The sequence below is a fragment of the Castanea sativa genome, chromosome 3 (assembly GCF_040712315.1).
Source record: "Castanea sativa cultivar Marrone di Chiusa Pesio chromosome 3, ASM4071231v1".
In the NCBI taxonomy this organism is placed as follows: Eukaryota; Viridiplantae; Streptophyta; class Magnoliopsida; order Fagales; family Fagaceae; genus Castanea; species Castanea sativa.
The window spans coordinates 40,095,772-40,120,792 of NC_134015.1; the positions used below are offsets into that span (position 1 = coordinate 40,095,772).

The window sequence follows — 25,021 nt, forward strand, 5'->3', positions numbered from 1 at the left end:
TGTGGATTTGAACTTACAAATCAAATAGATCCTGATAATTATATATATTTTTAAATAACTTAACTCAATTGTTAAGATTTTTAATAGTTTAATAAAAAATTTAAAATGAAATATCTGTACACACAAGAAATCGTGTTAAAAAAAAAAAAAACATGTAAGTTTTTCTACCGACTAGCCCTGTTTCGTAATTTCCAGTTTGGTCAGGTTGCCAATTCCTATTTTTGTTGCTAGAGTACAGAGCATCTTTGGTGTAATTTTCGAAAAAGCTGGATCCAATTATACTCGTGGTGGTGGTGATTTCAGCTTTGATTCGTTGCCAAGGCGGTTCTAGCCTACTTTGCTCAAAAGGAACAAAGAAAAAACGAAGGCAGTTCTAGCCTACTAGCTACTGAATTAACTGGCTAGATCCTTATGCATAGTATGTAACGCCTAGTGATTAGGATAGGTGATTGACCCGTAATTTTTAATGTAGTTCTTCTACCGCATATGAGAAGTGACTTTGTATACGTCACTTATAAACGGGACCGGTCGAGTGCACGATGGAGAGTAATTTAATCATCACCTAATATTCGTAGAAATTATAATAAAGTTTTATTTCCAAGACTCTTCTATAAGAAATGTTTTTAAAACTTTAATTGAACAAGGTGTAAATATGTTGACAACGTTGTAGTTCCACTGCATACATGAATTGACTCTGTATACATCACTGATATATGGGACGATCCATGAGTCGGAGAAAAAAAAGTAATCAAATTGCTACCTAATACATGTACAAGTTTTAATAAAGTTTTGTGTCTCAACTCTCAAGACTCTTTTATAAGAAATGTATTCGAAACTCTAATAAAACAAGGATTGTTGTTGTTTTCGTAGTTGTAGTCGTTGTCGTTGTTGTTGTTTTCGTAGTTGTTGTCGTTGTTGTTGTTTTCATAGTCGTTATTGTTGTTTTTGGTTGTTCTTTTTAAACCGGTAATTTTTTTTTTGGAGATTTAACCGGTAATCGCTACCTAAGTGCTTTTTTCAAACTATTCCTTTTTAATTGCAAGTACGCTTATTTTATTTATTTATTTATAACTTTTAACTAAATACAAACTAGAAGTCCTGGATGAGACCCAAACTGATCCTATAATGCAAATATATATATTGAATTCTCCCTACTTTTGCATCATGGTTTTTTTTTTTTTTTTTTTTTTGAGTCGCATAACGGATTGTTAGAATCGAAAAATAGTAAAGTATAAAGTATCAATTCAACTTGGCCCTAGCTTTCAACTTTTAAAAAAAAATAATCCTCAACAAAAAAACACTGAATTTTATATAAATGAAGGTGGATCATATACTTAGCCAGGAATATGTTCCTTGGGTTCAAAAAATATTCATAAATTTACTCCGATCCACCCCTACCCACCTCCCAAAGGCCAACTAAATTAATCCCATTATGTACAAGGACATAATTCTGGGTAAAGGGAGACTTCATCACTTCAGCCAATCACCATTACCCCGGGGCCCGGGGGTACAAGTTTGAGAGACAAATCTGCCTAAGATCTTCCATCTAGCTATGTTGTGGGATAAGTGTTTTATTTATTTCACTTTAAATGGATGTTGTTAGTGAAAAACGAGAAATAATATGTTAATAATATTTTCATACATTTTTATAACAAAACTTAAGTAATATGTAAAGTGTTTAAATTATAGTAATTTTAATAGTGTGTTCAAATTATAACTAATAATAACTTATCATTTATAATTTATTTTGAAAATATTATAAATACAGTACTTTTTAATTAAAAAATTAATAATTTCACAATTAGGGATTTACTTTTTGAATTGAATTGTGCACAAATTTCACATCAAAACTTTAAACGATATGATGGGTGAGTTTATTGTGCACAAATTTCACATCAAAACTTTAAGCAATATGATGGGTGGGTTTGGATTTAGATAAGGTGCAACACACCTGATTCAATTGTAATTAATGGTTAAGATTGAAAGTTGAAAATAACTTTTAATCTCAACTATTAAATAAAATATATTAAAAGAGGATTAAAAAATTAAAATTAAAAAGTAAAAATTGTAAAAAAGTTTGTGAGAGGAAGTTGATGAATTGTATTAAGGTATACTTGATACCAATTTACACTAGTTTTAAACTTTTATGTATATCTTTTTAAATTTTTTTTTTAAATTTTCTTATTTTTAAAATTTTCTTATACTTTAATATATTTTTCAGCCAAAAATTAAATAAACTATTTCAAACAGACCTACTATTAAAATTTATTTTTTTCTAAAAATGTAATGATATGGTATTAGATAGATCTTTATGTTTATAAAATCTAGGCTGAATGATTAAACTGATTTATTTTAAATAGAAATGATCATAATCCATGTCGGCATGTCGCAATGACAGTAGCCTCCGTTTAAACACATATTTAAAACTTTGATGGGATTGAGAGGCAGTGATAACGTGAAACGTGGTCACGTGGAAATAAAATCTTTAATAAGAGATCTTGCAACCTTAAATAACAATCTCATCTGACGATTCCAACTGGTGCCAACCTCAATCTACATTTATTATAAACATGCTGGTTGATGAAACTAATAAATTATCCAAATTATACTTCAATATGTTTATTTATATATACTTAAAGTGAATCCACCTCTCACTGTACACCATATATCTATGCACATGTGCATCCGATTAGTAAAATAAATCCACGCCTTCATTAACATCCTATGTTCATTTTATGTTTATTATTAATTTTATCCCAACAATTGGACCTTTTCATGTCAACTTGTCCAACTTGTCGATATAACCAAGACATTTCTAAAGTTTAAGTAACTTCAAACAGTGGCTTATTATATATATTAATACATACTCTACTAATTGCCTCAGATGCTGCGTCATCATCAGAGATGTTGAAATTATTGCACTTTCATTTTGGGGTCACACTTTGGGTTCAAAGATGATTACATTCATAAAAATAAATAATAATAAAATTGTTTATTTCTAAATTAATTGAAAAAAATCTTAATTTTTTTTATATCTTCTTAATGGAAGTGATTTTCTTTTTTTAAAGAAAATTTTAATCTATGACGTCTGCTCTTAATGATAACTTTTTATCATCAGATCAAAACATCAATTGGTTTTTTGTGTAGTTGAGTAGTTCTATTGAATTTCAGATCTCTTATTCAACTATTAAAAATTTTACCAGTTGAACTAACTGATACTCATTATTGGAAGTAAATTTTGAAAACATAATTGTTAAATTATATGTTCTTATTATATCATTGTTTGCAAAATTTGTTAAAATTTCAAATTTTTATAGTGTAAAATTAGAGTAATGCGAAGGCTATTTCTTTACCACTTACAAATTGATACATGAGCAAATTGTAAAAAAAAGTTATGAAACTAACATTTTTCGTAAAATTATATATAAGAAATAAGTTTAATGATAAATAATAAATACTTTTTGATCGAAACAGAATTTTACATGAACATAAATAATATACTATTCAACTATTAAAATTTTTGTTTTTGTTTTTTTTTTTTTCTTTCTGAGAATGAATCTTGTCCGTAAAATATGATTGTGATTTGTTAAGACTAAGAGGAGGGATAGAAAAAAAAAATAGTAAAAGTAAATCTGACCTGACCCTCGTTTGACCATAAAGTTGTGTGGTGGTCGGGTCAACCTCCGAGCTGAGTCGACTCGCAGCGAGTTGTAGTGACCCGCCCACACTATCGCTGTTGATATTCCTTTTCTTGTTGCTCTTGTACTACAACAGAAAAAGTAATAACAATAATAATTTAAAAAAAAAAAGAAAAACAAAAAGCAGAGTAGTAATAGATATTAGATAGTACAAAAAGTAAAAACAAACAAACCGGCCCATAGTCAGAGCTAGCTGCATAAGATTTGTGTGAGCGAGAAAAACAGAGAGAGAGAGAGAGAGAGAAAACAACGCGTCCAAATGTCGCTTTTGAACGGAATGATATGAAGAAGAATCCAAATCCTGTAGCTGTAGCTCAAATTCCATTCACATCCAATTCCGACTCTCACTTTTTCATTTCTCCAAGTAAGCTATTCTCTACTCTCTACTCTTTTTCTACCATTCAGATTTCTAAAAGTCCAAATCCATCTCAATGATCTCTCTATAACACTTTCTGATTTTTTTTTTTTTCCCGATTCAGACCGGTAAGAACATCGATTTTTTTTTTATTATTAAAAAAAAACACTTTTTTTTTTTGAAGATTTTTTTGGGTGTAATGATTTTTCTCGGGAGTGATGAGTGATGGAAAAAAAAGCAAAAGGAAAAAACTTTCCTTTTTTCTGTGATTTCTGATTACTATCTATAGACTTGTAAGAAAGAAAAGAAAAGAAAAAAGTTGTTGTGGTAATAATAATGATAAATGAAGAGGTGGAGTTGCCGATATTTTCTAAATTTGGAGAAACAAAAAACAAATCTGTTTCTGTTTCTGGAAACTTCCGTTTGGACTTTTGGAAAATTGAAATAACGAAAAAAAGATTCTTCCTTTGGTTTTCATTTTCTCCGGAAAAAGTTGTGTGCGATGAAAGAAGAACGACGACGCCGTTTCACTTTCTCAATAGTTATCCACAGGAAATTTCAAAAACAAAAACAAAAACAACAAAAATTCCTACTTCTTTGTTGTTGTTGTTGTTGTGGTTGTGCATGTGCTGTCTCTAAAAGGGTACCAGAAACTTTTTCCCATAACCTAATAAACCCTAGAGCTGGGACCAGCAAAGCACTGTACTGTTTAGTCTTTTACCTGATACTGAGCTTTCATTAATGCCTTTTTTATTTATTTATTACTGTTTGCTTCAATGGACTTATTATTACAACGTCCTTTTCATGCCTAAAAGTTCTTGTCCTCCTCCTGTTTTTTTTTTTTTTTTGGGTTGTTGGTTGGGTTCAATGCAAATTTATGACTTTTCATTCGGGTTTAAAGAAAGGGACCTAGTGGGTTATTGTAGCATTTATTAAATGGGCATTTGGGTCTTGTATAATTGAGTTTGTTGTTTGGTATTTGGTGCATATTATTAGGTGGGAATATGGGATTGGAGAGGTTGGCTGCATCAATGAAGCAGAGATTTTTTTTTTTTTTTTTGGGTTTAGTTTGCAGAAATTTTGTTGGGTTTCTATTTGATTTTGATTTGTTTAGGGGTTTGTGAGTAACACTTTCTAGATGGGTTTGTTGTGGGTCTCAGTCAATGACCGTCTTTTGAGTTTTAAGTGCTGATGATAGTGAGAGAGAGAATTATTGAAATTGTAAGGCTGGCTCTCTGTGTTTTGAATTATTGAAAAGTGAAAGCTGTGTGGTAATTAAAAGGTTAGTAAAAGTGGTAAATATGTCCTATCGGTGTTCTTTCACTTTTTAAGGTTTTTTTTATTTTTTTTTATTTTATATAAAATTAAAAAAAAAATCCATGAATTATTGGAGAGAGAAATAGAGGTGGTGTTAATGCTGAAAGGTTGTGTTGAATGTAGGGTTGTAAAATTTTGACAGTATTTCAGTTGGGTAATTGTAAGTGTTGCAGGGAATTGGGAAACACTAAACTGCCTTTACTGAATTGAAGGTGATAATATTTTATGAATGGTGGGGACTGGGGACCCTTTTTAAATACCAAACTCAGAAGTAATGGATAGGATCTCTAGAATACAAAAGGTTGCAGATAAGTTCCATCCCTTGGTCATAATGAAAGAGGAACTCTTTTAGGTGTATCTTGAGATTGGAATTCTTAAAATCTGGGTGTTTTTGACCTATAGGGATGAAGATTGATGTATGAGTCTTATAGGCCAAAAAGGTTGAATATTGTTCTTTTGGGATGCTTCCTTTTTGCATAATTTGAGCAGTACGTGTAGTGTTTTGACATTGTTTTCTGAGAGATCATTTGGGTTTGCCTTCTGTGATATACCAATCATCAGAAGCAAAGAAGAAAGCTTGGAAGGTATTGCGTATTCTTGATAGATATGAGCTTGATTAGGCTTATCCTCTGCTTCTTTTTTTGGTTTCCTATTACTGTTTGCTCTTTCTTAATGTGTTTGGTTTTGTTAATTACTAAAGCAATATGTCGTTCCTGCTCTTCTGAGTATATGGTGCATCGATTTCTTTATGTAGAATCTGAATAAATTGAATTTAATTATCTGAGTAATGTTTGCAGGATGCAGTGACCAGTTTATTGTGCATCTTTTGGCTATTGCCCGTTGCTGATGGAGTGGAATGAGAAATCCCCCTCACAGTGGGAGTGGGAGAATCTGTTTATGTTCAATGCTAAAGCCACTGAAAATTCCAAGTTGCAAGAAATAGAATGGGGTATGCAAGGAGATCAGGGAATTAACTCTGGTTCTTTTTATTCGTCTGCGGGTGGTGAGGGTAGTGATGGGTCTGGCCCTGAGTTGGGACATGCTTCTCCATCGAAGAGCTCGAAATCAGCTTCCATCAATTCTTCATCAATGGGCGAAAGTAAGCCATCCAAACTCACTTTTGAGGCCTTTGGAGGTTTCCCAAATGATTTGAGCAACAAGAAAGAATTAGCCAAGGTTGAGCCTAAGAGAATTTCTAGAACGCTTGAGCCTTCATCTGGCTGTGGTGAGCCATTGCTAAGTCTAAAGCTTGGTAAGCAGATGTACTTTGAAGATGCTTGTGTGGGAAGCAATACAGAGACCTCAACTTTTTCTATGATTCCCATGCCATCTGTGACCATAGCAAAGAAATGTAAGACCAGTTTTCCGAGTACTACACCACGCTGCCAAGTTGAAGGCTGTAACCTTGACCTCTCATCAGCTAAAGATTACCATCGCAAACATAGAGTTTGTGAAAGTCATTCCAAATCCCCCAAGGTCATTGTAGGTGGTCTGGAACGTCGGTTTTGTCAGCAATGTAGCAGGTAAAAGCTTGTTATAAAATGGCAGTTATATATCAGAATATAATGAAATCAAGCAACAATTACTGATTATTTTATTGTCTACTCATAGTCACTCTTTTCTAAAGACCACTTGGATGATAATAATTTCACATGTACCCTGATTCATAACCTAATTTAAATTTAATCAATCAAAATGAGGTTCAAGTCCTAGCTCATCTTGAATAAATTTAATATTAATAACCATGTTATTTTCTATTTTCCAAGCTCATCTTGCATTTGATATTAATAACTACAATATTTTATATGCTGAAGGTTCCATGGTCTGTCAGAGTTTGATGAAAAGAAGCGAAGCTGTCGCAGGCGTCTTTCTGATCATAATGCTAGGCGGCGCAAGCCACAGCCAGAAGCAGTCCGGTTAAATCCGGCAAGGCTGCCTTCTTCACTTTATGGTACTAGTTTCAAATTCAAAATCGAACTCCCCCCCCCCCCCCACCTCTCTCTCTCTCTCTCTCTCTCTCTCTCTCTCTCTCTCTCTCTCTCTCTATATATATATATATATATTTACCTGGGTGTATGAGACTAATTTCTCATACTACATGCTATTAAACATGTTGGTATTAATTTTGATACCTTGTCCACTCTCTACAAACCATAAATCAGGCATGGAAGTGATTTCTTTATCAAGTTGTATCATAATCATCTCAAAAATTCTTTTACTTAATATGGTATTGAACTGTATGACTTGTGAATTTGTGGAAATGTAATGTCTCCTGGATATATATAATGAATAGCATGATATGACCACCGTATCACAGAAATTCCTGAAGTTACATGGACCTAAGAAATTAATGTCTTTATTTATGAAACTCCTCTGAAGTTTAATGATTTTCCCTTTTACTTGATAAAAAAATTGAATGGATATTTAAAATCTCTAATCTTGTTATTGTTTGTTAAATTTTAAAACCACAAATGAAAAATCACAATTTATTTAGATAGAGCAATTTTAAAATTGATAAACTTACCCAAAAATAGTATAATGACATTTTGGCATACTGATTGCAGAATTTTATGGGCACTGCAACTATTGACATAATGCTGCTCTTATAGTACAGCATTGTTGTCTTCCAAAAAAATTGGAAAATGAAAATTTACTTTTTATAGAAATATATACTTTTACTTACCATCATTTCCAGGCAAAGCAAAACACAGGACTTGAACCAGCTTTTCTCCTGGTTCGCAAGAAGAAGATAGGAAGCTGGGGGTTTTACATTTGGAAAAGAGAATCAGACTCTCAGATGTTGTCCCTATGCCAAATTTATATAAAACCAAATAAAAGACACATAATAGCTGCAAACTTAGGGAAGGGAAATGTTGGTCAGGTCTTCTCTTGTAGGATGACTTGTATAGTTGTAGTTGGATGAAACTTATGTACTTCAAAGGGGTGTTGGTGGAACCAAATCTGTGCATATTAATTAATTATTTTGTAGAAGACACCTGCAGTCTCAATTTAGATGTAATTCTGTGAACAACGGTTGATGCTAAACACAGTGCTAGGAAATTCTTTAGGACAACCACTGTACTTATCCTGATAAGTGAATCATTGCCACCTGGTTGTCTGGTATTGACTTTTTACTTTTTAGTTCTTAACTAGTTAGTTATTTTGTTGCTCTGCTATAGAGGACTAAATTCAGTCACTCATAGTCAATGTCATGGTATTGCCTTTATCTTTATTCATCATCTTTATCACATCATTTAGTTCAATTAAGATCTATACTATCCGATGTTAACCACCAGTTACTATCACTATTGCTATTCTGTCATATGAGTTACTTTCTAATAAATGCCCTGCACAATACAGTCTATCAATACAGAATTTAAAGATCTGAACTCCATAAAATATTTCAATTAGGATTGCTATTTAACAAAAACTGAGCCATTGAATTTGCTATAAATTGTGGTTACCTCCACAGATGGGAAGCAACAGATGAGCCTTGTCTTCAACAAAGGCCCCCTTGCTTACTCAAGGGCTGCTGGTTTTACATGGGAGGACATATGCAGCTCCAAGATTAACCAAACAAAAGAGTATCCTCTAAAGGTTGCAAAAGCAAGAGACAGTGATATACAGTTGCATTTGCCCAGCAATGAAATGCCACGTTCCATCAATACACTTTGTCATGATTCGAGTAGGCTTTTGCCATCCAAGGGAACCATAGCTGAGGCTCTCAACCCAGGTCTGTTTGTTGCTTCCTCACTTGACTCAGCATTATTAAATTTTTGTTTAATTTCAGATTTAATTATGAAATGGTTTTGGATTGCCAAGCCCTGGATCAATTGCTTGCACAGTCATATAGGGTTATAATCTGGCCATGTCAAGATTGCTTACTGGAGTATACTATCATGCATGTTTCAGTGGCCATCAGGGGAAAAAAAAAAAACACACACACACACACACACAACAAATTTTTTTTTTATTACATGATAGAAAGCCTTCAATATCTTATTTGTTTTTCTACAAAGGAAGAAAAATGAAACTACAATAACCATACTTGCCTTGTGAGCTACTTCTGGTAAGAAAATCTGAACTGACATCATGTGTCAGATGAATAGATGATCTGGGTAACCTGATTTATCTGTGCTCTCTTTAACAAGATCACAATTCACATACCAACTTTCAGAAAAAATGAGATGAAAAGCATCCAGAAATTAGGTACTGAAGATTTGCCTTTTAAAGAATTTGAAAGGTTAAAAGCTTGAGAACTCAAACCTAGCATGTGCAGTAGAGATTGGAAGACCTCTTACCATAACCGATGAATCATAAATTGATGCAATGAGATTATTCATTGTCTTGTTTTTGATGACTACAAGTGAATAGATTCATGATAGCAACAAATTTTGTTGAACTCTAGGGAAGATATGATATATACATGGTAGGATGGTTCAAGAAAGCAATATTCAAGTTTTGCAGATTCTTGTGCTACATAAAAAATATAAACTGAGATTCTTGATTGGTAATTTGTGGCTAACAAGCATGTTTAAGAACATTGTACAATAGACTGTGTATTTACCCAATTCTGGTGTATTAAGAAAATATGTAAAAGGGTGTGGCTACTGCTGTCAACTAGCTGGTGGCAAAAACATAGTTTTCTAGTGTTAAGGAAGTTGGTTAAATAATTTAGACGTGTCAGAAGGACTGTGCAGCCACTTCTAAGAAGGGTGAAACAAATTGGTTTATTTATTTTGATAAGTTAGTTTTGGTAAGTGGAGGGAGGAAAACACTAGTAGTGTTGAGAAACTATAGATTTAGAAAGGATTTGGAAGCTTAGCTCACTGAAGTTAAGGTTCTAAAATTGTTGTTTACTGAACAAAAGTTTGCCTTTTCCAGTTGACTGACAAGGAATTCTTATGTTAAACCTTTCAATCTCATAGTTGTCTAAAGAGGTGCAAGTGACATTTTTGCAGGTTTAGGAGAACCCATGATGTCCACTGATCTGGATGCATCACAGGATTTTCGACGTGCTCTCTCTCTTCTGTCAACAAATTCTTGGGATTCACGGGAGTCAAAACCAGCTAGACACCCACACTCCAACCATACAAGTCAATCTAACATGCCACAGCCTCTCATGCATGCTATGACCCAAGGCTTGCCACATACTTCATCAGAACACTGGCGGACTGAGCAACAGTCCACTGAGTCCCAAGTTCATATCTTAAGTTCACCTAACAATGGCAGCAGCCATTTTCAAGAATTCCAGCTGTTCAAAGAACCGTATGAGTTTGGCTTTTATTCCAATTGATTGGATTGACCACTCAAAACCCAATCAACAGTTTATTTACTAAAGTATGTGTAGGGGTTAGTTTCTTTTGTCTCCTGGTTTTCCTTTAACTTACAGCCTATCAGATGTTAGGTTACTCCTAAAAGGTTAGCGAATATGTATATGCAAGAATGCAGACAGGCCGTTATGACTCATCTGGAAGTTGGCTAAAAGTTTCTCCTATTTTCATCAAGCGCTTATTCAATTTTTATTTTAATTTTAATTAGAGTTCTGACGTGGGAACATTGCACATTGGCGTAACATTGAGTTCTCTGTTAAAATAAGTTTTTGATTAGAACCAGCTCAAACCATTAGTTAATAGTTGCCCAAAATCTTAAAACTTACGTTTGGAAATTCCGTAGAAGCAGAAAGCCGGTATAATTTTTTTGACTTTCAGCATTATTTCCGTGACCCAACATTATTGTGAGAGATTAGGATCCTCTTCATTTGCCTTGAAATAGAGATTTGGAAACTACTGAAAATTGAAGCCTCCATTTTTAAACAAAAGAAGAAAATCCAGGAGTTTGAATTACCTGTGCTCGCACTTCAATTTGTTAAGACTGCCAAAAAGTAATTTTAAATCTTGGCCCTAATATATGTGGTCAAAATGACTACTTACTAGGGTAAGGCTTCCCAAGTGAATTCCATTTACTCACGCTTCATTTTTTGGTTAAAAGTTAGAACTGCCATAGGAACACGACTCTAGACATTACACACCTTACCAAAATGTGGTCATTTTTTTTATGAGCCCTTAGACGGGAGCAATACTTAAGATAGTTTTGGAGCACTGCTCTGGGCTCTCACAAAGGGAATAGGCCTTAAAGTGAGACCCACCCTCTCTGGTAAGAGCTTGGAGCGGTGCCCTAGGACTATTTAAGTATTTTCCCTCAACACAACAGCAATTTCACAATAAAATTAAATTGCAGATTATGATGACTTCATGTGTGAGGTGATGGATTAATTTGGGAATAAGGTGAAAAAATTGTGAATTCTTATTGTGCTCTTAATTTTTTTTATTTATACTTGGGGTTTGTATCTGTGTAGGGTGGACACAAGCTAGAATTGAAAAATGTTTTGATAAACAAGTTCAGAAATGTACACGGTTTTATCTATTTACTTTTTAATTTAAAGATTGCGGCAGTTTCTAATTTCCAAGTTTTAATGAAAGTAAGCTCATGACAAGCAGCACCCCGTGACGGTAGAATACGACTCTTCGAGAGATCAAGTTCTTCAATTTTGGAAACCCTACCCATGCAATCTATCTTTTATCATTTTGTACAACAGCATCCATCTTCCACACACACACAAAAAAAAAAAAAGACACAAAAAAAAAAATGGAAGGGAAGAAGAAAAGAAAAAGAACCCGTCTGGTTATTGAGATGACAACCTCAATGGTAAGATTCATGAGGGCATGGTAAGATTCATGAGGGCAGCCTTTCATCTCTACTCCGCTTACTTAATTGGAAATATAAGTGGACAAAGTCTATAAACACACAAAATTTCACGTCTAGTTGATGTGTCAAATTTATAGTGATAGATAAAAAAATGATGTTAGACTGTTAGTAGGAAGTCCAAATAAAAATCGATAAAAACTTGTCAGCTCAAGGATGGGTTTGCTTCTTTGCAAAAATATCTAGCTTTCTCCAGTACGAACATTAATGGTCCTTCTACTTCTCTTCTTAATGATTGCAGGTTGTTGGCTACCCCATATTCCCAAGCTTAAGATGACTCACTGCTATAAGAAGGCTAACAGATGCCTTGATGCATTAGCTAAGTCTGGTGCTTATCAGGCTTTGGACTGTTATTTACAGTTCCCCTCCACCTTTCTTGGTGGGGGTCTCTTGTTATGACTTTGCTGGTCTGTACCTGAACAGGCCCTGTCCGTAATCTATATCGCTTTCTTAGTCTTAAAATAGTCTACTGTATGGTTGAAATAGTACTTATTTGTGAAGTCACTGCCCTCCAATGTACTCTCCAATCAATCATATTGTACATCTAATCTGTTTTCAAAGTTCACGGACCAAACCACAAGCCATCATGTACGATAGGTATATTAAAAATTTTCTTTCAAATAAAAACCGTGTCTAGAATCCAAGGCCATACTAACAGCAACTGCATCAATATGTCAAACAGATTCTATCTATTTTATATAAAAAATTTATTTTTTCTATTTTTCACCATCACTCTTACAAAACACTCATATTAGTTTATCTATTATATACACTTTTTTATTAAAATAATATTTTTCCTCCATTTATGTATTATTTCCCACCTACTCTCACCTAACCCATAAATTATATGTCTCTCACTTTCTCCTAACCCACAAAGTCTCTGTCCCTCTCTCATCCCTCAAAGTCTCTGCGTCTTCTTTTTTTTTTTTTTTTTTGACAGTTCGAAAGCTACAAGGAAGAGAGAAGATGATGATGAAGAAGATGAAGATGATTGAAACATAAGGAAATCCCTCATCACTCTCCTTAATTCTCAGATCCCTTAAGTCTCGACACCATTGGGTTTGTGTTTGATTTTGATTTTGGGTTATGAGTTTTCAGTTAATGGTTTAATTTTGAGTTGATTTTCTGTGAATTTTCGGTTTGATTTTGAGTTGATTTTGTTTTGGATTGATTTTGAGTTGAGTTTGGAATGGTTTTTCAACGGGATTTGAGTTGATTTTAAATTGTTTTGTGTTGATTTTGAGTTATTTTTGGTTTGATTTTGTTGATTTTGTGTTTGGATTATCAAATGTTGAAATGAGTTGTGGTGGTAGACCGGTGATAGTTGGATGGTGCTGTGTTTGTATTTGGTTGATACTTTCTTGACCGGTGTTGGTTTGTAACAGAGGAGCAAGAATATGAGGGAGAAGAGAACAGCCCAAGTTCGTTTCAAAGGAAGAAGAGAGAAAAAAGGAAGCCAAATTGAAAAATTATTAAAATATCAATTACACGAGTTATAGTAACCGTGCATATATGCACAGTTACTGTAGCAATTGTGTATAAATACACAATTTTACACCCACCGATGTGGGTGTTTTTTTAGCCAAAATGTGTAAAATGAAGGAATTTTTGTATTTTAGAAGACTATGCACCTACATAATGTTTCCACTTTCCACCACCACTACCCATGCAAGTTTTGCTGCCGTATCTGATCACAAGTATAATTACGATATACCAATAATGTACAGGTTAATGCGTTTTACTTTTAACTCACTTTACATTTAAGTGAGTAACAAAAAACGTGCACTGAAGTAATAAAATATCTTCCAAAATTAAATTTTCATGGCCTAAGTTGGATCTACCATAATTGTGACAGGTCCTAGAGATCAAAACAATTGAAACAGGGACATATCAACTATCTTTGCCCCAACCCATAACACGGTGTCAGTCTTTATCAGTCTTTATCAGTCTTCACAGTAATAGTTGAACACAGTTGATAGAAGCATGTGAACTTGTTTGTATATTATTAACCAAGAACAAACCCAAGATTCGAAGGCTAAGTCACCATATATGTTACCAATGCTGACGATCATAAGATTCCTTATTGTTTTTCCCTCTACCCTTTTCTTTTTGGTTTTCATTCGGCCTTTATTCAGCCCAAGATGCCTAACTAAAGGCCTACATTTTAAGATTCTCCAAAAATAATTAAAAAAGCCAACATTTTAAGGAAGAATCTCTTAGAGGAACTTTACAACCATAGTTTTGCTTACCAAATGCTTTACTACATCAAACTTTGGCTTTGCAATCTTATTGGCCAGTTTGGATGAAAGGAAAGTGGAGTGAATTAACTGAAATTGCACGAAAATCATTACTTTAAAGAAACACCTAAATGGCTCGGGCCCAGACGGGGTAACCAGGCGATATGTAGTTGGAACTCACAAATGTAGCAAATTATTAGCTACAACAAAACACACATGTTCTGAAATGAGTCCAATATCCAAGTAACAGCGAAATGAGGTACTGGAAACCTAACTTTTAGCAGCCAAGACACTAATTTCAGTTCCAATCAGGGACTTTAACCTGGAAGTCCATGGGACTGGACAAGAATTGATGCATATGCAGAACGATTCACATTTCAATCTATATATTATCTTGTCGAGAAATGTTACAAACAAACTATTTTACAACATTTTTACAAATTGTTGATGTGACAAATTCTTATTGGTTGAGCTCAGCCCTAACATCACATTTTTACTTACCAATAATTACTCATCACATCAGAAATTTGTAAAATAATTTGTGACTTTAGCATTTTCCTATCTTGTCAAAGAGATGCACAGTTGTAGCCACAAAAAACCAAAACCCAATGCAAATATAAAGTCTTGTCCTTGTGTTGTGGCTAGGGAAGGAGACAGATCAACCCTGAGATAACACAAGGACCCATGCAGCATGACTTCAAATGGCTGGTTAGGTATTAAGGCAACTTAATTAATGTGACCTAACTTTCCGGCAACAAATCCCACGGGAGTAGCAGGATGTGTTGCTCCCCAGGTCTCAACAAACCAGAAATGAGACCAATGCCAAATACCTAACAGACCTAACAAAGTTTTTACAGCAACAGAACCACAACCATTGAGACCATAACATGTGGACCCACATGTCAAGTGCAACATACGGCAAAGAAAAGGCCTATATATAACATCATAAAGCAACTGACTAGTCAAAAGACACATTTTCTAGACCCCAAATTTTATTAACATGATCTTCAGAACTTGGGACTTCATAAGCTTTAAACAGAAGCATCTGTTAAAACAAAGATACTTCAACGACATAGAGACAATTCAGATTGAAATGAAAACTAAAAATGCACAGACTGCAGTATCCTTATGCCGCTAATAACTTATCTAAAATGCATGGTAACATACCCACTAGGATAGGAGAGCTGATTCCAAAAGTACAAATCCTAACTATCAGAAACCAGAACCAACCTGTAAATCCTTGCCAGATCAAGCTGGCTGACACATAATGCATCAGAACAATTCATAGACCACAAATACCATTTCAGTTAATACAACAACTTGACACAGATCATGAGAAGGTAGAGTAACTTGACAACCGCGGCAACATGACGACGACAAGACTGACTTTCAGACGCCCATATTGAGCAATGCCGGACGACAACTCTGGACCTTCTCAACCCTCAAACATGTCCTAGTACTCACTGGAACATTAGACAATTGCAAATTAATGGATGCAATGAAGAAGTAGAAAATAAAATAAAACTACAGCTGTTGAAAAAAAAAATCAACTAGACAAGGGTGAAAGGAATAGAGATAGAGAGAGAAGATAGTGTAAAAGAGGGTGGGAGTGGGGGGGGGGGGGGTAAAACCTTGCAAGGAATCCACACGCTTTAATAAAACTGAATGTTTATTGATTTTATTATGTGTACACAAATTATCATCGACCTTATTGAAAATTTCAAGCAACAAATGAATATACAGAGAAAATGTCACACCACAAACCTGGTTACTTTCATCTGGCGATGGTGAAGGCGACTTCTTTGACTCAGTTGGTTTGTCAGCCCCACAATTCTGTCTGTTGCACTTGGTTCTGAATGGAAAGTTTATGTTATTACATTTCTCACACTTCCAGCTTCCCTCAGGCGTCTTTTGTTCTGTAAGGCAACAGATAAATAAGTGTCCCAATTACAACATAAAACCAATAACATTTGCAGGTCTAAAAGAAAGAAAAAGCAATCAATTGGCAGAGATGCATCCTGTCAACTTACTAGAATTCTTGTCAGATTTTGCAGCCTGCATATGCAAGAGAACATTATTACACATAAAAAAATTCCAAATAAAATAAAATAAGAAAACAGATTTTTTAGGAGGATATTCAGGGGGGGGGGGGGGGTTGGTAATTTATGGTGCCAACAGAAAATAAAGGCTTGAAATAGTGCGGTAATGCGGAACAGACCTGGGATCCGGGTTTTGGTGTGTTGCACTTTCTCATGTTACAAACCGTTCTAAATGAGAAGTTGATATTTCCACATTTGGGACATGTCCAGTCATTATCACGTGTTGCATCTAGAGGTGCATTTAATTACAGAAGGGAGAGGAAGACAAAGTTAGTTCACCAGGAGATGTCAAGGTGTCTAATAATTGGATAAGACATTCATCAACAGCCTAAAGGTGACAAACCTGAACCCTTCTTTTGAGATTTATCATCTGGAAAAAATCCTGGCCGTGGCCCCTGTGCAAATAAAAAATGCTCATTAATTCTAATTCACATCTTGGTACAGTCAATTCTACCCAAAACTGAACAAAATCTAGACGCTCTATTAAAAAAGAAACTATAGCTCAACATTAGAGAGGAAACTATAGCTCAACGTTTGTATGTCTATTACTTGTGTTTTTATTATACATGAAAAAGTGAAACACCGAAAAAGGAAGGGATATGAAATGCCTCTTGTTAAGAGGCATGCCAAAAGTGGATTTCATTATTTATTACGATAAAATTGATTGCAGATGCAAACAACACAATTGCAGAAGATCTCAGATTCCAATACAATATCATATAGAAAAAACTAAGATAAAATGTTACATATGTATCCTGAGTTCCCAGTCCTGACAATAGAGAAATCTTTGCAACATACCATAGCACTAGGGCCCATGGGCATACCCAGTCCATATCGATCCATCAGAGGGGGTATACCATACATCCCACCTGAAAAGGACAAGTAAAAAGGAAAAAAGAATGAAAGAATACATCATTAGGAACCTACACAAGACACAATCCAAACAGAAGGATTATTAATTATCAAAGGTCTTCTTGATTTTCACATCATGCGCTCTAAATCATGAAAATTGAAACCATCCAGTATTTTTTGATTGGTAAGCTACAGATGCACCAGTGGGTATTGAACACACAACCATACCCTCCAACCCAATATTACAGAAGTGCCATTTGAGGTAAGCTTAGTGGCAAAATTGAAACCATCCTATATACAAATAAGGTGTATGGAAAAAGGAAAGTCAGGATTTAAATGGAATTAAAAGGTTGATTAAACCATTAACTCTAGGCTATACCAGAAGAGGCTCCTCCCACTCCCCTTTCCCCGCTACAAACACACACACACACACAAACTATAGAACAGATGGAACATAACAGTAACATGGAACATAATGGAGTGATAAACAATGGCTTAGTTAGAATTTCAGTTTAGTCGTTCTTCAAGGAAATAGTAATTTTGCACTATCATACAGAACAAAGGTAGCAGAAGATACCATTCCCGATCATAGATCCACTTGAGTAAGGTGCTGGTGCAGACAAATGTAGAGGTCTGTAAGGGCTACCAGTAGAAAGGCGGCTGCCATAGTTGTAGTGGTATGCTGAACCCCCAGAGTATGGTACATCAAATGGAGGCATAGATGAACCACTGAAAATGGAAGAACCATAGGGTGGCACACCCAGATACATTGAAGAGGGTGCACCGGAACCTACATAAGGAGCTGAGGATGTGTAACCCTGTGGCGCTTGAACAGGCTTGGCAGCAGTTTTCTAAAAAGAGAGGCCATTAAATAAAAAAATTAGATTGTATGATAATTGAAATAAACTAAACACAATCTTGGAAAAAGCAAAGAAAAAAAAAGGTGAACAGAATCAACAAATAAAAAATAATCCATGAAACACTTCATAACAACCTAATCAACAAAATCATGATGACCCTTAAAACATTGTACGCTAGAATGAAATGCTATAATCAGTACATAGAAAGAAATGAACACGTGACTAAAAATTCAAAAAATAAGAGTCATACATACAGTCCAACCATCAATATTACCACTTGCCCAAGTTCTCATTTTTTGAAGACTGCAACTCCATTTAAAAAGGTTGACCTTAGTGCAATGGCAAATGCCTTCAACCAAAAGCGACAAAAGAAATTGGGGGTAAGGATTGCCTACCAATCACCTCTCCCTAAATCCCAAAAAAGTGGGAGATTTGTGCACTAGGTAGGATATATTTACTACAGCTACATTTGAATCTCCATAATTTTGATGGAGAAAAGAGAAAGTGTTTTAAAATTGAAATTTGTTATATAACCCAATCAAATATGACTGAAACCAACTACTTGGATCCAGATCCAACCCTAGATATCTTTAGTGAGAACAATCCAATAATTTAAATTATTTTATGAAAAGGTCCAATTAACAAAAACACATGCACACACATAATCATAAAATACATTGCATGATTGAAATGACAGTAGGTTGATGCACAAATCAGCAACCGTGATAAATAGACAAAATAATCAAGAAAAACAATAGATTATGTTGTATAAAAAAATATGCAAGCCAATACATGAATCACACTCTATCTTTAACCTAGCTACTACTATACCCTGCAATGCACCGATTAATAAAATAACATATGTAAACTAAGAAAATGTTCTTTAATAATGATTGGTACAAGGAAAGTCTAGCCACTTGGTGGAAGGAAAGTATAGCCACTTGCCATAAAGAGAAGATAGCCAATTGGCGTAACACAGCTTCTAGGGCCCAACTTTTATTATATAATATACGATACATGAACCTCTAAATATTTTTTAATTTTTTTAGTAGAATCAAACCTCTAAGAAAATTTTAAAAACTATGAGTTATTATATAGAATATGATACATGAACCTCTAAGATTTTTATTTTTATTTTTTATTTTTTTTAGAATCAAACCTAGAAGAAAATTATCAAAACTATGACTTAGTTGTAACCAAAAAATGTAGCAAGCATTCATTCTGGACAATGTAGGGCAGCTGTAGTTTATATCTTACTGAGTTATGATCAGCGGGCCTCGGTTGAGTGCAATTACGCATATTGCAAGTTGTCCTGAATGAAAAATTGACATTACCACAGCTAGGGCAGGTCCAATCATCTTCCCTACGACTACCTACAAACCACACATTATTTAATGCACCCAAATATCAGTACCAAAAAAGAAAGATATATCATTTCCTAAGATAAACAATTAATATTATTAGGGCAATTTTCAGAAGAGCATGAGTAAACATTACAAGAATAAAAATTCAAATAAGAAACATTACCATACACAAATGTGATGTGGCTAGTATCAATGTGTGTATGTGTAATATGCATGTGAAGATCATACTATTCGTCACAGTGTAAAGAGAGAGAATACTTTTTATAGGCAAATAAAATCTGCACATCCAAGAGGGATTGAATCCATGATCTCATCCTCCATCCCTGTCTAAGGGAGGAGGTTATGCCATTTGGCCCAGGTATTCTGACGAACATAAAGAACATTCTTCAAACAGGCCGTCACAAATCCAAAGGGGAAGAGGAGATTCAAATTTCAAACCAGTAAACTCAACTTTATGAGCCGTCGTCCCTAGCAAATTGTGCTACTGCTACCCCTTGGGGGTTTCTTTTTTATTTTTTATTTTTTTATCCCGTCAACTGACTCAAACTGGCAATATTAGATACGTTTATGTTGCAATATACGATCACATGGAAAATCTGCACCATCTAGTAAGTTAATTACAACATACGTGCATATCCTTAGAAATATCACTCAATCCAAATTTCCATAAGTTTAACCCTCCCCCACTTCATGCCTTCTTAACATCCCCAATACTTGAGTCATGTCAAAAAATATGATGAGCCCATTGAATCACATTTGACAGAAATATTCCCAAACTCAGCCGGTGTTGAATATGCGAGCACAGACCATTATTCTCTTTATTATACATAAAACTCAAATAAGATTCCTAGAAAAAGTAGTACTTTGCAAATGCACATTTAACATCATAAGTATTGAGAATAACACAAAACATGAATAGTTCAATAACCACATAAAAAAAAACAAAGCCTACCATCAGTTCTAGCACGCTTGGCAGCTGAAGAATTTCTGTTATCAACCTGTACCACACAAGAGAGAAAAATACAGTTATCGAACCCTATAGACTTCAAATGAAAACCATAACAAAACAAAAGCCACAAGTTTTGCATTCCAAATCAAAACTAATTTAAGCGCGATCAGAAAAGGAGAAATCAAGAAATTGAGAAACAAATCAAAATCGATATGAACCTAATTTCAAGTATCTGATACAGTAGTTTTAGGATGAGCTAGGGTTTGGAATAACAGCGTTAAAAACAAGCTGTGAGAATGGGAAGATATAAATAAAGAAAAGGAAATGGAGAGAGAGAGAGAGTACCTGAGACATGTTGATGAGGAAAGAGAGTGAGAGAGTACGGCGAGATCTAGGTGTGTAGATTCGAAGCCGGAAAAATGAATTTTGCCCTTGAAGTTGAAGACAAAGGCGATAAATAAAACAAAACAGACTAATAAAGCCGCAAGCGTCGATAAGATGGGGGTTGTTTTTTTTAACACCGTTATTTAGGTCTTGAGTCCGTACACAACGCGCGCCGTTTAGGGTCTTTTTTTCTTATGCTGCGTTTGGCCAGGCGTAAAATGCTAAAAGTGGCAGCGTTTTTAGGTGTAGGGAAGAGAGAAATCCGAATGATGGACAGGTTTGGCTAGGAAAGGAAACCAAATCTTAACAAACACAGCTTTTAACATGAATTTACTAATCCTGAATTTTCAAAATGCACAATTATTACCTTAAATTGTGTTTTACTTTACACCCTATCTTAATTGGGTAGCTAACTTGGATGAAAAAGTATATTCCATGTGACTCATGTGACTTTTGTATTAGTGACACCACTTGAAAAAAACTAGGAGTGTTAAATGAGTAGGTTTGGGTGGGCATAATTGAGTTAAGTATATAAAATTCATTTACTCATCAAAATCTATTTAACAAATTGTTTCTAACCCAAACTCAACCCAGCCCCAATTATTATGGGTAAATCCAACCCACCCAATTACTCAATTATTAAAATTACCAAAATGCCCCTAAAGTGAAAATGACCAAAGTACTCTTAAATCTTTAAAAACGACCAAAATACCCCCAAAACCTAAAAATTACCAAAATAACCCCAAAACCTCAAAATTACCAAAATACCCTTGAAACCTAAGAAATGACCAAAATACCCCAAACCTAAAAATTACCAAAATACCCTCAAAAGTCAAAAATGACCAAAATACCCCCAAAACCCTCAAAATTACCAAAATACCCCTAAAACCCCAAAAAAACCAAAATAGCCCCAAAACCTAAAAAATGGCCAAAATATCCCCAAAATCTAAAAATTACCAAAATAATTTCGAAACCTACAAAATGACCAAAATACCCCCAAAATCCAAAAATGACCAAAATACCCTCAAAATTCAAAAAATGACCAAAATAATCTCAAAACCTAAAAATGACCAAAATAATCTCGAAACATACAAAATGACCAAAATACCCCTAGAACCCATAAAATGACCAAAATACCCCCCAAAACCCAATAAAATGACCAAATACCCCCCAAAACCTAAAAATTACCAAAATACTCCTGAAGCCTAAAAAAAAAAAACCAAAATAACTTTGAAACCTAAAAAATGCCCAAAATAACCTCGAAGCCTAAAAATTGACCAAAATAACCCCCAAAATTTGAAAATGACCAAAATACCCTTGAAACCTTAAAAATAGCCAAAATAAACTCGAAGCGTAAGAATTGACCAAAATAACCTAGAAGCCTTAAAATGACCAAAATGCCCCCTAAACCTAAAATATGATCGAAATACCATTGAAACCTAAAAATCAACTAAAATGCCCTTGAAACCTACAAAATGACCAAAATACCCCTAAAACCTAAATATGACCAAAATAGCCCCTAAACCTTAAAATGACCAAAATATCCTTGAAACCTAAAAAATGACTAAAATACCCCGAAACATATAACATGATAAAAATGCCCCTTAAACCTGTAAGTCGATAAAAATGCACCCTAAACCTAAAAAATTACCAAAATCCCCCCTAAAATTAAAAAAATGACCAAAATGCTCCTGAAACCTAAAAAATGGCCAAAATAACCCCGAAGCCTAAAAATTGACCAAAATAACTTAGAAACCTAAAAATGATCAAAATGGCCACAAACAACTTGAAACCTCTAAAATTACCAACAAGACCTTGAAACCTCCAAAACCTATACATACCTCTAAACCTATAAAACAACCAAAATACCTCTAAACCTATAAAACGACCAAAATACTCCTCAAAATATCTAAAATGACCAACATACCACTAATCCTAAAAGATGAAAAAATACACCCAAAGCCTCTAAATTTACCAAAATAGGGGTTTGGGGTATTTTGGATGTTTCGAGGGAATGTCACTAATTTTTTAGGTTTTATGGGGGCCAAAATGGGCAATTAGCCATAGTTATGGAAGAATATAGTTAGTAGATACAGTTTGGAAAGTAAATATAATACTAACATCTCGACTCTAAGAGAGTCGATTTTGGAGGCCAAAATCGAGTATCAGAGACTCGATTTTCATGGTATATCACATCTGATGTGGCATTTTATCTACGTGGACTCCACCTGAAAATCGAGTCTTATAGACTCGATTTACAAAACAAAAAAATTTCAACTCTCACCCAAAAAAAAAAAAAATTCAGAAATCCCAAACACTGGGTCGCGTGGCCTGGTCGTGCGCCCGGGTCGCGACCTGGGTTGCGCGCCTGGGTCTCGCGCCTGGCCGCGACCCAGGTTGCGACCTGGGTCACGTTGGGTGTGCGACCTGGATCGTGACCTGGGTCTCTCGCCTGGGTCGCGCCGCCTAGGTCGACGGCGATGGGCTGTGGTGGCTGAGCTTGTGCAGGAAGCAGATGAACAAATGCATCGATGAAAAAAGAAAGAGAAGGAAAATAAGAAAAAACAAAGTGAAACATATAAATCGAGTGTCAGATACTCGATTTCCAGGTGGAGTCCACGTGGATAAAATGCCACATCAGATGTGATAGACTATGAAAATCGAGTCTCAGAGACTCGATTTCGGCCTCCAAAATCAACTCTCTAAGAGTCGAGATGTTAGTATTATATTTACTTTCTAAACTATGCCTAATAACTATATTCTTCCATAAATATGGCTAATTGCCCATTTTGGCCTTTTATGGGTGTTTCATTAACTTTTAGATTTCGGGGTTATTTTGGCCATTTTTTAGGTTTTGGGGGTATTTTGGTCATTTATTAAGTTTTTGGATTATTTTGGTCAATTTTTAGGCTTCGAGGTTATTTTGGTAATTTTTAGGTTTAGGGGGTATTTTGTCTTTTTTTAGGTTTTAGGTGTATTTTAGTCATTTTTTGGATTTTAGGGGTATTTTGGTAACTTTTTAGGTTTCAGGTGGTATTTTGGTCATTTTTTTAGTTTCGGTGGGTATTTTGGTCATTTTTTGGATTTTAGGGGTATTTTGGTAATTTTTAGGTTTTAGGGGGTATTTTGGTCATTTTTTGAGTTTTGGGGTTATTTTGGTAATTTTTAGGTTTCAGGCGTATTTTAGTCATTTTTTGGGTTTTGGAAGTATTTTGGTAATTTTAAGATTTTGGGGGGTATTTTGGTCTTTTTTTTTTGTTTCAGTGGTATTTCGATCATTTTTTATATTTTGGGGGTATTTTGGTCATTTTTGGGTTTCGAGTGGTATTTTGGTCATTTGTAGGTTTTGGGGTTATTTTGGTAATTTTTAGGTTTAGATGTTATTTTGGTCTTTTTTTAGGTTGAGGGGGTATTTTGGTAATTTTAGTGGTTTTGGGGTATTTTAGATTTGGGTGATTTGTAGAAATGATACTTGGATTATACTTCGGTACCCAATTAGAACCCAATAAACATTAATGTTAATTGGTTTAATTGGGTTAATTAATACCCATTTAACCCAATTAAGGGATGAAGGTAAAAAAGAAAAGTAAAGGTTTTAATGTGTAGAAAAGTGGATAAATCATAAATGTAGTATCATTTAGAGTTTAGAGTTTTTTTTTTTAATCAGGTATTAACTTCCCTAGTTGATAACAGAAAAAGAAAAAAATTAAATAAAAATTAAAGATAAAGAAAGGAGTGAAAAAAATAGAAAGAATAAATCAAATCAGATAGGAAAAAATATTGGGTTATCTTGGGATAAAAATGTTAGAACAAATATATTGGGTTTGGAATGTATTAAGTATGGGGAAAAAATAAAAGCAAATCTATATGTGTGTGTGTGTGTGTGTGTGTGGTGTGTGTGTGTGTGTACAAAATTGAACGATCAGTTTGCTACTTTTATTAAAATATCGATAACCCCAAAACATTACACTGATATTAACCAATACCAAAATATTTCATTTTTCTTACCAAATCAAAACAATTTTTGGTACAGTATCGACTCCCTTGCTTAGGACACTCTTCCAAATCAGTGAATCATTTCCTTTATAAAGACTGAGAAAATGTTTACCTCTCAAGTACTTTGAATTCAAGATCCTTGCAC

The 25,021-nt window shown here is 34.5% G+C and overlaps 2 protein-coding genes across 3 annotated transcripts; one reads left to right on the plus strand and one right to left on the minus strand.

The window, feature by feature from the left end:
- Positions 1-3,925: 3,925 nt before the first annotated feature.
- On the plus strand, positions 3,926-10,877 carry LOC142629810 (squamosa promoter-binding-like protein 2). Of its 2 annotated transcripts, none has more exons than XM_075803849.1 (5): positions 3,926-4,062; positions 6,168-6,893; positions 7,185-7,321; positions 8,843-9,103; positions 10,332-10,877. In XM_075803849.1, exons 2-5 carry the CDS (start codon positions 6,217-6,219, stop codon positions 10,664-10,666), a joined length of 1,410 nt encoding a protein of 469 aa, XP_075659964.1. In that variant the 5' UTR covers positions 3,926-4,062; positions 6,168-6,216; the 3' UTR covers positions 10,667-10,877. The 2 variants fall into 2 exon arrangements, with proteins under 2 accessions (XP_075659964.1, XP_075659963.1); XM_075803848.1 differs by lacking the exon at positions 3,926-4,062 and adding an exon at positions 5,652-5,954.
- Positions 10,878-15,346: 4,469 nt separating this feature from the next.
- Positions 15,347-20,979, minus strand: LOC142628281 (ranBP2-type zinc finger protein At1g67325). The gene is made up of 10 exons (XM_075802369.1): positions 20,842-20,979; positions 20,500-20,545; positions 19,441-19,556; positions 17,901-18,174; positions 17,270-17,340; positions 16,815-16,866; positions 16,591-16,700; positions 16,403-16,427; positions 16,137-16,288; positions 15,347-15,835 (listed from the first exon to the last, which is right to left on the minus strand). Exons 1-10 carry the CDS (start codon positions 20,848-20,850, stop codon positions 15,833-15,835), a joined length of 858 nt encoding a protein of 285 aa, XP_075658484.1. The 5' UTR covers positions 20,851-20,979; the 3' UTR covers positions 15,347-15,832.
- Positions 20,980-25,021: the final 4,042 nt, after the last annotated feature.

Bases quoted from the DNA above. Each gene is read 5' to 3' on its own strand.
- LOC142629810 (XM_075803849.1), top strand. From the start codon at position 6,217: ATGGAGTGGAATGAGAAATCCCCCTCACAGTGGGAGTGGGAGAATCTG. The intron at 6,894-7,184 runs GTAAAAGCTTGT...TATATGCTGAAG, and splicing joins TTTTGTCAGCAATGTAGCAG to GTTCCATGGTCTGTCAGAGT. The intron at 9,104-10,331 runs GTCTGTTTGTTG...ACATTTTTGCAG, and splicing joins AGCTGAGGCTCTCAACCCAG to GTTTAGGAGAACCCATGATG.
- LOC142628281 (XM_075802369.1), bottom strand. The intron at 17,341-17,900 runs GTATCTTCTGCT...TGTCCTTTTCAG, and splicing joins TGGATCTATGATCGGGAATG to GTGGGATGTATGGTATACCC. The intron at 16,867-17,269 runs GTATGTTGCAAA...TTATTTGCACAG, and splicing joins CCATGGGCCCTAGTGCTATG to GGGCCACGGCCAGGATTTTT.